This window comes from Lathyrus oleraceus, chromosome 7 (assembly GCF_024323335.1).
Source record: "Lathyrus oleraceus cultivar Zhongwan6 chromosome 7, CAAS_Psat_ZW6_1.0, whole genome shotgun sequence".
Classification (NCBI taxonomy): domain Eukaryota; kingdom Viridiplantae; phylum Streptophyta; class Magnoliopsida; order Fabales; family Fabaceae; genus Lathyrus; species Lathyrus oleraceus.
Window position 1 is genome coordinate 245,548,815 of NC_066585.1, and position 16,007 is coordinate 245,564,821.

General features: G+C 34.6%; 1 protein-coding gene across 3 annotated transcripts; it reads right to left on the reverse strand.

Moving 5' to 3' along the window:
- Nucleotides 1-1,983: 1,983 nt before the first annotated feature.
- Nucleotides 1,984-13,662, reverse strand: LOC127107438 (histone H2A.2-like). Of its 3 annotated transcripts, XM_051044721.1 has the most exons (3): nucleotides 13,433-13,662; nucleotides 13,202-13,343; nucleotides 1,984-2,284 (listed from the first exon to the last, which is right to left on the reverse strand). In XM_051044721.1, the coding sequence occupies exons 1-3, from the start codon at nucleotides 13,640-13,642 to the stop codon at nucleotides 2,181-2,183; spliced, it is 456 nt and encodes a 151-aa protein (XP_050900678.1). In that variant the 5' UTR covers nucleotides 13,643-13,662; the 3' UTR covers nucleotides 1,984-2,180. The 3 variants fall into 3 exon arrangements, with proteins under 3 accessions (XP_050900678.1, XP_050900675.1, XP_050900677.1); XM_051044718.1 differs by lacking the exons at nucleotides 13,202-13,343; nucleotides 13,433-13,662 and adding an exon at nucleotides 2,518-2,793 and having other exon boundaries at nucleotides 1,984-2,426; XM_051044720.1 differs by lacking the exon at nucleotides 1,984-2,284 and having other exon boundaries at nucleotides 12,931-13,343.
- Between the last annotated feature and the right edge of the window lie 2,345 nt (nucleotides 13,663-16,007).

Sequence of the window (16,007 nt, forward strand, 5' to 3'; positions counted from 1 at the left end):
AGGCTTGCACATTAAACCTTCAACGGATCTTGACATAGCTGGGTTCTCAGATGCAGATTGGGCCACAAGCATAGATGACAGGAAATCCATGGCGGGACAATGTGTGTTTCTTGGTGAAACTTTGGTGTCGTGGGCCTCAAGAAAGCAAAAAGTGGTGTCCCGGTCAAGTACAGAATCAGAATATAGAGCCTTAGCTGATCTAGCAGCTGAAGTAGCTTGGCTGAAATCATTACTAGGGGAACTCAAACTGCCAATACTTCGAAAACCTGTTTTGTGGTGTGATAACTTGAGTGCTAAGGCACTAGCCTCCAATCCGGTTATGCATGCTAGGTCTAAACACATTGAGATAGACATTCACTACATACGTGATCAAGTTATTCACAATGAAGTTACAGTTGCCTATGTCCCTACTGCAGACCAAATTGCAGACTGTCTAACCAAGGCTCTAACTCACACTAGATTCAACATCATGAGAAGCAAACTTGGTGTCATTGAGTCACCACCAGTTTGAGAGGGGGAGTCAAAGCAATTAAGCAATTACAACTCATGATGACACAATTATCATTATGAGACAATTGTCATTATCTGCATCATTATGGACAGAAATGCAACAACATTATTTCCTTCCTTTTATAGCTATGTACAGTTACTGTCATTACTACTGTAATTATAGATGGCTCAATTATAGGAGAATGACCATACACTATTATGTATATTTAAGCACTGTTGATACAATGAGAACAGTATCCGATTATTCCCAATTTCTAACTAATTGAACTTTATTCTCATGGAAATGTTGAATTCTCAGCCTTTAAACCTTGGAATTAATATAGAAAAACCATATGTAAATAAAGTTTCTGGGAATAAAATGTCTTGGAATAATTTTTTAAAAATTGAATCAAATATGAGAATGTTGTTTTCCCATGACAATATTCCCGAGAATATTTTTCAAAACCTTGAAACAAACACACCCTGGATGAATTTTTTTATTAGATAATGGTTTAATGAAATTATTATAAAAAATGATTATGAGTAATTATAATTATAAAAAGAGATTAATTACTATGCACTGTCAACGTAAAAAGATTTACATTGTCGATTCTTCACCATCACCCGTTTGTATTACTTTATAGATTTTTTAAATAAAAGTCAAACTTATTTCAATATCCAACGGATAAGATTAACTGATGGTGTAAAAACTCTTTTACACTTTCATTGTATATCAATTAAATCTTTATAAAAAAAATTATAAAATAATGGAATGTAAATTATTGGGAAGTTTAATGAATAAATAATTGATCATTTTTATATTTTTAATTAATTAAATTATTAGATGTGAGTTAATGGAAAGTTGAATGAATATGTATGGTTAAGTGGAATAATTGTGAACGAAAATATATTTTATTAATTAAAGATACATATTATAATATTTGATAAAAAAAATAAGTAACTTATAAAATTATAAAACGATCTTCTATTTTATTGCAATAAATTATTAAATGATTAAACAACTTTTATATATAAGATTATTTTATTATAAATATGGTTTCTATCATTATCTATTATTTTACTACATGACATTCGATAATTGTGTTTAAAAAATTGAAATAAATTATTATATTAGAAAAAAATTATTCAACTCTCTTAATAATGTAAATTTAATTTTGATCAATAATTATTATTAATATATAATTACAAAACATAAAAGAAATAAAAATATGAAATAAAACCAGTGGGGTAGGATGTTAAATTTTATTAAATAGAACTATTGTAGTAATAAGTAACAGCTAAATGGGTGTTGAGAAAGAAGAGGTGGAGTTTAAAACATAAAAAAGGATGGTGTTGAATATCCAAACCATTGTCTATAATCCAAAATGACAATATTGAAATCACGGTTATCTTTTCTTTTTCTTCCTTTTCAGATTTTGAAATACAATCGATTGTACAGTAACTGAATATTAATTACAAGCCTCTCAATAAAAGTACGCATTATAAACACCAAAGTAGTTTATTAAAATTTTAAGGATTCCATTGTCAAATAAAACTCATAAACGAGAAAAAGAAAAAATTGGAATTACATGGATTGATACACACAATAAATATGTATCCGCTAGATTAGAGGTGCCTAAACTAAACTATCAACACAGAACAAGACCTAGAATCTAAAGTCATCTTTCAATCTAAGCTTTCTTAGGAGTTTTCTTGGCCTTTGGAGATTTAGGCTCTTTTGCAGAAGAAGAAGCATTTTCAGTCCTCTTAGGCAAAAGAACAGGGTTGATGTTAGGTAGAACACCACCGTGAGCAATGGTAACACCGGCAAGTAATTTTCCAAGTTCATCATCATTCCTCACAGCTAACAACAAATGTCTTGGACTAATCCTATTTTTCTTGTTATCGCGTGCTGCATTTCCAGCCAATTCAAGCACCTTCACATAAAAAAATATAAACAACAATTCATCAGAAATTCCTAACTAAGAGAAATCAAAACTCAAGCAGAAGATGAAAATCGAAATTTACCTCGGCAGCAAGATATTCAAGAACAGCTGCTAGGTATACAGGAGCACCTGTACCAACACGCTGAGCGTATCTGCCTTTCTTCAAAAAACGGCCGATTCTTCCGACGGGAAATTGAAGTCCGGCTCTGACAGATCTTGTCACCGATTTCTTCCTCGATCCTCCTCCTTTCCTTCCTCCTGCTCCTTTCTTCACCTTTGTGCTTGCGTCCATTTTGAATAACTCGCTGTGTTGTAAGAAATTTTGAATATTGGAAATGGTGAGATGATGGAGGGAATTGAGGTTGGCAGGGTTTTATACTTTCACGGGATGTTGCTTTGAAAACAAATCCACCGTTGGATTACAACTTATCTACGGCTTACTGTCACTTACCTGGCTATCCGTGTCTTCCAAAACTGACCAATGGGAAGATAGTTAGATGGTATGAACTTTTCTATACTTTTTTGAATTTGAGTAGCCATAGTAGTAGTTGTAAATACCCTTTAATTTGATCACACACCGCCGAGATTCCATTTTCTTGGTATAAAGTGACTTCACTTATTATATTATATTATTTTACATTTTTAATTATTTAAACATGTTTTGTTTGGAAACCAAAATCGGATGATTTTACTCCACCAAGAAATTATAATTGAGAATAGTTGAATAATTGGTGATTTTGAATGGTGGTTTCAATCTCTTTTACGGTGATGCGGGGTGGACTTGCATAGTTAGCACTCCAACCTTCAAATTAATTCAAAATTCAAGATAAGTATAATGAAAATGAAGATCAGAGATTTTTGTATACCTTGCTCTTAATATGTGAATTGTTTTTATAATTTGGGTCGAGTAGAGTGGATTGGGTCTTGGTCCATTGAACATTTGCCCGATCCAAAACAGTTGTCCCAAGGCTTTGTCGTGCGTTGAAGGAGTCAGGAAAATCCTTAAATAATGCAAATCTTCCTCTAAGACGAGGTCCGGTGCGATGTGGAACTGAAACACTTTGAAATCTATTGAAAAGTAGTGAGGGCAACAACATTAATTGTTTTTCTTGTCCTATGAACGTTTTGATACATGCTACAATCACGTCATCCTAATGACGCAAGTTAGGGAATGGTTTCTCTATCTGGTACACTCGAGTACTTCTGTCAATTCCGTTTTTACATAGAGGAGCGGCGTGTTGATTGCCATTGGCAGTGATTGACCTTGGATTAATATTTTATCCTTAATCTGGATCATTAATATTTGATTGGTTTTTCTATAAAATTGGGTTTTAACTTCTAGTCTTCATTTTTCTCTTCTTTATGCTCCTTGGTGGTTTCCTCTTTGCATCATTGAACATCGTCTTCTTAGTTTTAGCTTATTGTTTCCAACACGATTCTATTTCCTATTCATCTAGATATGTTATCGCGTCTTTTTTTAAGTTGGTGAAGCTTTATTTTTATTTTTATCATTTAGAGGGTCAATGCTAAAAAATATCTCAAAATTAAATACTTCAAGATAGTGAAGGAAAGGGCATTTGATGTATAAAATTTGGAAGGCTACGAGGAATTACTAATACGGTTGGAAAAGAGAGGCTGGAAGAGGTTGAATAACATGATTAAAGAAACAAACAAAACCATTGGGTTCAAGTTCTACGCCTATACTACCTTGTGTCCACTCAAGAACTACAATCATGTGTGCGAGATAAGTGTATTGATTATAGTCCTTCTAAAATTAACTTTCTTCTTTACTTACAACCTCCCTCTAAATGTAATATCCAAAATAGAAGGAACCTCATTATGACTGAGGCAAGGTGTGAGGAGATGATAAATTCATTTTGCCAACCAGGGGCAAATGTGTGATTATGAATGGGAATCATTAAAGCTTAGGACTAGTAAGATGTGCCTTATACCAAGGGCAAGGGCATCATTTATTGTGCAAACCTTAGAATAAGCATCCAACCAATATGAATTTATTGTGAAGCGGTGTCACGGTCTGATGTCCATTTTAAACTGGGAAGACATTGATGTTGAGAAATTGATTGTTGAAAATATTAAGTATGTGGCTGACTCGCCACAACGAGCTTGTGGATATTTTTGTATTTTTAATTAATTATGCAGGTTAGTTGGAGTACCAAGTCATCCTGATGATGAGATGATAAGACATATGATGCTAATCAGAAGGAGCGCCATGAGAGGACTTCCCACACAAACGATCAATGAAGGTGTCCCCGAGGAAGCACAACAAGAAAGGGTCAATTCTACCATCTTGAAATCCATTAACCTAAAGGACATCCACAACAACAACACGCATCTGACCGCTTACAAGGCTTGAGGATTATGCTCTAGGCATGACAAGTTGGTCCACCGAATTGGCTACAACCTTGTACTGCGAAGCTCCCAGATTTGGATCAAGTTATCAGGATTTCTATGATGAGCACAAAGACCATATGCTGGTTCAAAACTTAAGGGAGCGGTTTCCAACAGCTGAAGCAATGGAAACACATTTTAGAGAACAATATCAAGCCTTGGAAAATCAAAGGGAAAGATGAGGACTACCTGGAACAAGCAAGATCAAGATTTCAGGGATGAGATGGAGCGAATGCATGACTTCTTCAACTCCGATAACATGTGACTTAGGAGTTTTTAGCATTTTCCAGTTTTTATTTTATCTTCTTTTTTGTAATATGATCCATAGAAGAGTATTAGCTAGTTTAAGAAAAGTTCTTTCCTCTTTTGTACTTCCCTTTGTGTTAATTAATGAACTTGTTTACTTCTATTATTTATTTTAATTTTAATTTTGCTACCTTACTAGTGCCAACATGAAAAGAAAGGAAAAAGTCCCCAGAAAAAGAATGAACAAAGTGATCATCATGGGAGTTCCATTATAGATTGAAGTTTGATGAAGAAAAGAGAAGTCTGTGAGTGCAAATTCGTTTAGATGTATTTTGTATGATGCCAAAACTATGATACTTTAGCATTAATGTATATGGGACGGTATCCACTGATTCTCTATGTGCATCTTAGAATTAGAAAGCATAAAAGAATTTGGAAACAACTTGGAAAAGGTCTCATGTATCCAAAATGCATGAAAAATAAGTTTTTGTGAAAAATGTATGAAAAATAAGTTTTTGTGAAAATTGCATTATAGTTTGACACATGTTGTCTATAGGTTGTCACATGATATCTACAGGTCGATGCGTGTTGTCTACAGGTCATTTTCACTACTATAGGTCGACATATGCATTTTGTAGGTCGACACATATGTTGCAGTACTAAAGCTTGTAGCTTCTGTTTCATGTGTTGACTCCTCAGGTCGACACATAGGAAGCACATAGCTGTTACATGTCGACGCATGACCTTGAACAAGTCGACCCATGTTGTTTACTGGTCGACCTATACGATAAATTTTTTGAAAAATTCATAATTTCTCCAAGTTATTTGCATTTCCTTTTTCCATTAACCACCCATGCATATAAATACTTCATACATGCATCGTTCTCTAATAAGGTTTCTACAGTGAGTAAAACATATATGAATCCATGATCTCAAAGCATCTCATCATCTTCAATTCAATCTATGCATACACACAATCAAACTACACATAATCATTTTTTGATTGGATGCCATCTAGATTAGGATTGATAACGTCCAATTAGGTTTCTTGTACCGAGAATATTGGGTTGCGATCTTTGAGGGATTCAAATAAGAAAACTGATTTGGGGTTTTCCTTCAAGATCTTTAGGGTTTGAAGGTTTTTGACAAGATTGTGCAATTTGGATCTGATCGAGTGAAAGCCTTGGGACTAAGTGTGTCGTGGAAGGGAGTAGCGTGAAACGGTGGATCATGTTGACAAATCTTGGGTTCAATAAGTGTGTGCTTAGGATTAATTCAGTCGGGTGAAAGCTTTGAGACAATGAGGTCGTGCAAGGAAGTAGCAACAACAAGTGAATTGAAGTGGCATTGTTGGTTACATGATCATGTGATTGGGATTAATTCAGTTGTGTGAAAGCCTTAGGATAATGGGTGACTTGCAAGGAATTAGCAACAACAGGTGAATTGAAGCGGCATGGTTAGTTACTTGATCAAGATTGATCAAGGTTTTTGGAGGTGCTAGAGTCAAGAATAAACTTAGGGTTTATGGGATTTGATTTCTCATCTCTTGTATTCATACATTTGCAAAGTAAGAATTATTATATTAATATCTTAATTCAAATTCTAATTGAGGGAAAACGTACCCATAGCGAGGTCGATTAGGGAACTACCTAAATAAATTCTTTTGTACTCTCTTTCTCTCTATCTCTATCTCTATCTATCTCTTTATTTTTCAGTTTATAAATGGTTGATTACTTTGGTCTCTTGTTCAACATTGTTTGGATGATAACTCTTAAATCATTTGTTAAATTTGTGTTGTTGTAGTAATCACATACCATTTGGTAGTGATTGGATTTCTAATAACTACAAACACTATACTAATATCTAAACTTTGTTGATCACACGCAAAGTGCTCGACAAATTATTTCAACTAGTTTTTTGTGTGTTGTTATCATTGGAGATAGACCTTTACTATTATGGAGTATTCAATTTGTTGTTTAAAGTATTTTTAGTCAACTTGTGGATTATTATCATACCATTGACACTCTTACGCATATTCGGGCTTTTTAATAGTAGGTTCGGTTAGACAATTTTGGATCCAGAAAATATTTGAAACTTGCTTTCGCGCCATAAATTTTTCTAAATCAAATTTTGAATAAATTTTTAACTTGGGATCTATTCACACACCCCCCCCCCCCTCTAGATCTAGGTTTATCGTCTAACAAGTGGTATCACGAGCTCCAGTTGTTTCCAGTCTTAAGATTTGCTTATTAGATAATGGCTACTGAACCTAAAGGGGCGTATAATAGAGCACCTGTTTTTACCGGCGAAAATTATGGCTATTGAAAAGCTTGTATGTGTATAGGACGTCATCATCAATGGTCCTAATGAAATTACTGTGACCAGTGTTGAAGGCGTCATCGTACCAAAACCGGAAAAACGGCTTGGAGTTCTTAAGGCAGGACTTTGAGGGTTTGGGAAGTCATTAAATACATTTATCTTCTTTGAATTTCATGTACTTTTCATCTAAACTCATGGTAACTCTAACACACACTATAAGTGAAGGAGAAGAGCGATCCAAAACGCAACGGAATTTAAAAAAATTCTCCTTTAGTGATCCTTACGAATGGGCATGATCAGTGATAGAATCGTTACCTCTTATGGCGATTGTAATATTTGATGCAGATCTACAGAGCGATCACAAATGTTGAACAATGACAACGCCTCTACTCAGTCCACACAAACGGATTCCTTAAATCTCAGTGCTAGCTGCTACGAATGAAGGCTTTGAGTGAGAGAGAGAGAGAGAGAGAGAGAGAGAGAGAGAGAGAAACGAAATTGCAACTGCACAAATGCTTTTACACAAGGGTTCTATATATAGAACCACTTGTGTGGGTTGCAAGCTAAAAAGCCCACTTAAGTGTATGTGGCCCATATCTTATAATATGCCAAAATCACTTAAGCGCGTTATACCTTACCATATTTCGTATTCTACTTAAGTACATCGTACCTTACGATGTTCTACAATTCACTTAAGTGCACCGTACCTTACGGTATTCCGTAGTTACTCTATCTCTCATCAATTCGTCCTTTTGTGTGTGACCCTGTAGGTTTTTGTGGCATTGACAATTATATTAAATCACATATTTAACATAATAAATAGTGAGCGGTATCTAGCAACACATCACTGCTACCCAAGACACGAAAATGTCATGTGATCTGACAAATCCTTTTGTGATAATACTTATGTGTACAATTACCCATTTGCCCTTATGTCTATATTGAACACAAGGCATAGACCGTGTCATCCTTGTCCAGTTCAATATTGGGTCCATAGACATTTATCCTGTTAAGCAGGATGGGCAAATTCCATCTAGGTCACTCATGTCCCTTAGCATTCTTCGTGGAGTACCCATCAACTGTCTTTATGGTCATCCAGTTACGGACAACATTTGATCAGCAATAAGGCACTCAACTCTACATCTAGGGTCCATAGTAGTTTCAGGTCGAAGGGTGGTATACACCATTATCACCATGAGAATAACTTATGACACTTCGCATAACATTCTATATAGTATTCTCATAGTGGGTCAATCCAGTATAAGTATTACTCTTAATATTCATACCTATGTTTAAGACTTGATAACTCCTTATCCATGATCCATGAGATGTGATCATCAGTCTATATACATAATAGTCTTAATGCTTTAATGTTATCCCACTTCACAATAAAGCTCGACTACGGATACTTTTAGAATAGTGTCCTTATGTTTAATGTGATCTCATGATTAAGTCACACTTGATACATTAAACGGACTAGCTATTCCAGGTACTTTATTAAACAAACATAATAAAGAAAAAAATCTTTTATTATTAATAAATAATTCGATACAAGTACCAAAAGTATTGGCCTCTAGAGTTTACACCAACAATAAGTAGCTAGATTCCTTAGATTAGGTCTTTTGGGACAAACTTGCTTGTACCTTGTTGGATCATATAGGTGTTTGAGATTTATTGAATTCTTTTATGTGATTGTTATTATTTTATTTTTCTTGATTTTAATGTTTTTTATTTATGGACGAATGCATAAATCAATATCAGATGAGTATAAATTATTAATTGTAAGTCTACCAATCCGATATTGGGCAACTGTTCAACTTTATAATTAACTAGGGATAGATAATTAGAAGTTATGGTTTTTGAATTAACGAACTTAGAACGCCTAGATTAACACTGAATTGCCCTAAGGAATTAGGAAATTATTATGTAAATTTGTGAGTTGCACACCAAGGAATTGGATATAGTGGCCTAGTTAATTTGGTGTATGACTTTAACATATGAGTGGTTCAATTAATACATAGTTCATCAACAAGTATAAGTAGGGGAGTTTAAAGAAATAACTAATCGCCTTTAATCATTGAATTTTATCTCGTAAAATTTCTCGTTATTATTTTTCATACCACACCAATATTGAAAACCACTCTTTTGGTTATTTACTTAAATTCTCATTATCGCTACCTTGTTAAAATTCGTAATCCCTATGGAGACGAATTTTATTTATTATTTTGACGAGACTAGTACACTTGTTAAGATTGCCCATTGATCTTTAACCATTTTAATCTATTACACTTAATTTCTCATTATTAGACATTCAATTGTCATCATTAGTTGTCATCATCAAAATTTGTTGTCTTTATTAAAGGCATGTAACCTAGAAGTAATCTGCAAAACAAGCTTCCACGTCCACTACCTAACACCCTTGGATTGGCTAGATCTGATGGGGTGTGCCAGCTATGCATCGATGTGTGTAATGCATTTTAAGCCTTTCAAGATATGCAATAACATGTTTAGTTTGTATCAGATATGCATAAAAGTATGGAATGCGCTTTAAGTCGTATCAGATATGCAATAATATGTTTCGTCCGTATTGGATACACATGAATGCAATTAATTTCCATTTTCTATTGTCCTACAATATGACAAATAGAAAAGATTGCAATAGGAGAATAACAATAGATGGATAGTTGTATTCATACCAGATTCAGTTAGTTACATAAAAATGGAATTAAAATAATCATTACCTATAATATCGCTTCAACTAAGTGATGTTTTATGTCATCGCTAATTGTTATCCTTTGAGAGATTTTATGAGATACGTCCCTCTCCCAATGCCAGCTTGTACTCGGTAGAGGCCTTCCCAATTAGCAACTAATTTTCCATGTTGAATGTTTTTCTTTCTGATGTGTGCCCTTCAGAGTACCAAATCCCTGAGTTGGAATTCTCATACCGGACGCGTCAATTGTACCCTAAATTCGTGCTTTGTTTAAAGACAACGTTGGTGAAAGCGGATACCATTATTTTTTCTTTCAAAAAGTGGATTTCCTCTTTGATAGATTTTCCATTGCTTTTTGCTAGCAATGGATTGGTTATCCTCTAGCTCATCTCTTCAATCTCTATCAGGATAACAACTTATATCCCATATGTTAAACGAAAAAGAGTTTCTTCTGTGGTATAATATGGTGTAGTACAGTAACCCTACAAGACATGTGGTAGTTCATCATCCCAATTTCATTTGGCTTCTTCCAATATCCTTTTCAAGTCTCTTACTATTACTCGATTGGCAACCTCGACCTAACTGTTTGTTTATGGATGTCGTACTGATGTGAAATGTTCTTTGACTCTCAATTCTTCCAGGAGGTTTGTTAGGCTTTTGTCTATAAATTGTGTTCCATTATCTATGACAATGGTTTGGGTCACTCCTAACCTGGCCAATATGTTTTTCTTAAAGAATTTTATGATGTTCGTTATGGTGATATTAGCTAATGCCTTGGCTTCGATCCACTTAGTGAAATAGTCAACAACAACAATAAGATATCTAAGCTACCCTGGTGCCTGAGCGAAAGGGTCGAGGATATCCATTCCCCACTACATGAATGGCCAAGGCAACATTAATATGTGCAGTTTAATGGTTGAGGTATTGAATACGTCATCGTACATTTGGCATTGGTCTCATTTTATCACGTATTCCTGCGCGTCCTGGGCAATGGTCGACCAATATTATCTTGCCCTCAGAACCTTTTTAGCTAGTGCTCTTGCCCCCTGGGTGTTTCCCGACGATTCCTTCATGCACCTCTAAGAGAGTGTAATCATCCTCTGCTTTCCATAAGTACCTAAGTAATGGCGTGGATAAACCTCTTTTGTACAAAGTTCCTCTGACCATGGTGTACCTTATGGCCTTCTTTTTATCAGTGTCGCGTTGGTTGGATCTATTGGAAGGATTCCATACTCAATATATTGCTGAATCAAGGACATCCAAGAGGGTGGAATTGTGTCGCTTACTATTGCTATTGATTTCCCCTTCGTTTTGGCGTTGGGTGTCTTTTTTTTATTTCCTAAATGAAAGAATGGTTGATTCTGGGGATTTTAGTACTGCCTAGCCGAGATAGGACATCGGCTCGGGTGTTTTCCTCTTAATGTGCATGGTTAATCTCCAACGCTTCAAATTCTGCTAGCTTTCCCATAACCAGTTTGAGGTAATTCTGGAAAAAAAAAGTCTTTTGTTTGGGATTCTCCTCTTATTTGGGAAATAATCAATTGGGAGTTCTTTTGTAACTTAATGCATTAAGACCCTCTTTCTCCCGCAAGTATGATCCCGATGATATTGACTTCATATTCGACTTGATTGTTGGTTGTTGGGAACTTGAATCCTACATACACTTTAACTACTAAATTAGAATTTATTTCTAAGATCACACTTGCACCGTTCCCCTTGTTGTTGTTGGACAACTCATCAGTAAAGACCACTCATATACGATCTGGCTTCGAGGGTATGTGATTCATTTCTGCTAAGAAGTCGACGAACAACTTTCGGAGCTTTTCCTTAATTCGATGTAGACTTAGAACTCGAGCAACTCAATGTCCCACTCAATTGTTTCTAAATCTTCCTCTGAGGCAGAGTATAAGGCATTAGCAAACGTATATTATGAAGCTTAATAGCTTATTTATCTTCTTCGAGACTTTCACATACTTCATCCTCAACCTATAACAAAGCACATTACGATGGATTGCCATCAAATTTGGGATACACTACTCAACAAGGATATAGATCTGCAATCAATTAATTAAGCAAATTAAATTATGATATATTCACAAAACCGCTACATTCGAGCCCATTTTTTTAATCTGGTGTATAAACTACACTTGTATATGTAATTAGCTAAGTAGCTAAGACCTTGCTTAAGCTAGTTTCTAATTTGACAAATAAACGTTTGCCATTTAAACTAGATAAAAAACATTTGTATATGATTAACCTAAAGTTCATTATATTCATTGAATCAATTGAAGAAATTCTTCTCTATGCATTGGAGTTATTCATTATCCTTATGTCACAAACTAACAATAAGTGTCAAATTTTGATCCATTTCTTTTGCATAATAATATTTCCAGTCCGAAAAACAAATGTGTCAGACCTACTTATAGATTGAGTTATAACTTTGCTCATGAACGGACAATATTGCAATCATGGTTGATAAACACCATAGTTGTTTAATATAAAAGGATTTCATTACCAAATAAAACTCATAAATCAAAGAAAGAGAAATCGGAATTACATATAGATTGAATAATGCATGCTAAAATTTCTGAATGGAAACTGTAAGTTCTATATCTCGTCCAAAATATAAACGTTTCAGACATACATATAGATTGAGTTATAACTTTGCTCATAAAATGACAACATTGCAATCATTATTATCTTTTCTTTTTCTTTCTTTTCAGATTTTGAAATACAATTGACTGTACAGTAACTGAATATAAATTAAACGCCTCTCAATAACAGTACACATGATAAACAACAAAGTAGTTGATTAAAAATTAAAGGATTCCATTATCAAATAAAACTCATAAACGAGAAAAAATTGGAATTACATGGATTGATACACACAATAAATATGTATCCGCTAGATTAGAGGTGCCTAAACTAAACTATCAACACAGAACAAGACCTAGAATCTAAAGCCATCTTTCAATCTAAGCTTTCTTAGGAGTTTTCTTGGCCTTTGGAGATTTAGGCTCCTTTGCAGTAGAAGAAGCACTTTCAGTCCTCTTAGGCAAAAGAACAGGGTTGATGTTAGGTAGAACACCACCGTGAGCAATGGTAACACCGGCAAGTAATTTTCCAAGTTCCTCATCATTCCTCACAGCTAACAACAAATGTCTTGGACTAATCCTATTCTTCTTGTTATCGCGTGCCGCATTTCCAGCCAATTCAAGAACCTACACATAAATAAATAAGAACAATTCATCAAAAATTCCTGACTAAGAAAAAACAAAACTCAAGCAGAAGATTGAAAATCGAAATTTACCTCGGCGGCAAGATATTCAAGAACAGCTGCTAGGTAAACAGGAGCACCAGTACCAACACGCTGAGCGTATCTGCCTTTCTTCAAAAACCGACCGATTCTTCCGACGGGAAATTGGAGTCCGGCTCTAACGGATCTTGTCACCGATTTCTTTCTCGGTCCTCCTCCTTTCCTTCCTCCTGCTCCTTTTTTCACCTTTGTGCTTGCGTCCATTTTGAATGTGAATTCGCTGCGTTGTAAGAAATTTTGAATATTGGAAATGGTGAGATGTTGGTGGGAATTGGGGTTGGCAGGGTTTTATACTTTTATGGGATCTTGCTTTGGAAACAAGGCCACCGTTAGATTAGAACTTATCTATGGTTTACTGTCACTTACCTGGCGATCCTTGTCTCCTAAAACTGTCCAATGGGAAGCCAGTTACGCGGTCTGTACTTTTCTTTTCTTTTTTTAATCTGTCTCCTTGCAATTTTGTTTATTTTTCCCCATAAACTAGTAAAATTCATTTAATTAAATCACAACGAGTTTTAAAAGCTTCCGCCAGTCCACCGCCTAAGAGCACCCACACTTATATATGCAATATACATCCAACTAGTCGTCAATGGGATACATTGTATTTAAGATCTTTGTCCATGGAACACTTGTAAGTATTTTTCTTTATTTAATTAATTATTGTTTGATTTGATTTTTAAAGAAGGTAAAAGATTATATATTTTAAAGGTGTAGAATTGATTTTAAAAGTAATTTTGTGGTGTTTAGTTTTTTTAAAATAGAATTAATTCGGTTTTTAAAACTGTTTTATTTTAAAATTATAATTTATAGTTTTTGAATTTAAATGTGGTTTTTATATATAAATTTATTGTTCAACTCATTTTTGACTTTCAGAGTCGATGCGGCTACCTCTAGGAAGGATGTCATGTCATCGATGAGAGCTTCGTATTCGGCTTAATTGTTGCTATCTTTGAACTCAAATTTCAGGAATTACTAAGTCTCCTTACAGTCACCACCACTGCCAATGTGAGTCTTTCAATCTTCTGATACCAAGCCTCAACACCTTTGAACATCATGATCACGAAATAGACAAATTGTTCCACTTTATCTATTTCTTGGATGATTACTAAGCTCGTTTACTAGTTAGTAACAAATAAACAAAGGTATAAGGACGAAGCTGCTACCAGACACGTCAAGATGGGATATTCACAGACTTTCTAGATGATATCATAGAAGTATTCATGGATGATTTTTCAATATGTGAATCAAGCTTTGAGGGGTCCCTTTGCTAACTTAGAAAAGGTACTAGAAAGATGCGTGAATGTCTGTTAGAACAATATTTGGTTCTGTATCTATAGCTTGAGTTTTAATGATAATAATATTGTATTTATGTGAGAACAATTTTGGTACTCTGATGGTTTGTTATTGTGCAGCTTTAACAACCAATTCTGATTCTGAATATATAATGTGCGACGTTATCAGTTTCTGAATGCTATGTTCCAAATTCGCTTATGCGCCAGCTATTAGAAGTTCTGAAAGATGTTCAATATTGATGTTGTAATGTTCTTTTTGCTTCTGTGTTGATTCACTTTTGAGAAGCTTTTAAGGAGACATTATGTTGCTTCTGCAATGTTCTCTCAGCTCATGCTTCTGGACGTGACTTTGATCACCAAACTTCTGAAGATGGCAAGCTTTTGAAGTTATGTTATGTAGCTGAAGATTATAAAGATCTCAAGTCACATGATTGAAGTTATCAAGGTTCTGACTGAAGATTCTAAAGACTCTGAAGATCTTAAGTCAGACTACTGACGTTGTCAAGGTTCAAACCAAAGATTTTGAAGTTTCTGAATCCAGCTTTATCTTTCTTCATTTCATACTTCATCAACTTTCATCAGAAGCAAATGAACTAGAAGATAAGATCAAATGAGAACGTGATCAAATAGTACATAATACAAAACAAACATCCTTTCCACTACCTGATTTCATGGGCAAGGACAATATTATACATCACATTTGTTATTAATTTTGTAGGCGAAGGATAATACGTAGTATCACTCCTTTCCCATCCAACAGTGGACAGCCGCTCTATGAGTTTTTTCCATTATGTCCTCCAACCGTCTTCTTCTTATGCTATATAAGTAAGACTTGGAGACTTGAAGAAAACTATCGGTGACACAATATTTTGACAAGTCTATTTTCTTTTTGAAAAGCTATCAATTATTTTTCTATACAGTTTTTCTTTAAGTGTTTGTTATTCATTTGTGTAAAATCTGCTTGTATTGAAGCATCTTGTAACACATAAAATATTATTCAAACTGTTTGTTTGATTCTTTAAGGAGGTTATCCTTGAGAAGACAAATAAGGTTGTTCTTTGTGAGTTCTTAAGCAGACTAAGGTATAATTGGATCCTTAAGAAGACAAAGAAGGTTATTCTTTGTGATTATTGTAATTTGTTGAATATAGTGGATTAAGTCCTTGTGTATAAGGAAAAATCACCTTGGCGGGTGGACTGGAGTAGATTTGAGTTTCAAGCGAATCAGGATAAAAATACTTGTGTTTTTTTATCTCTTTGTTATTAACTTGTTAAGTG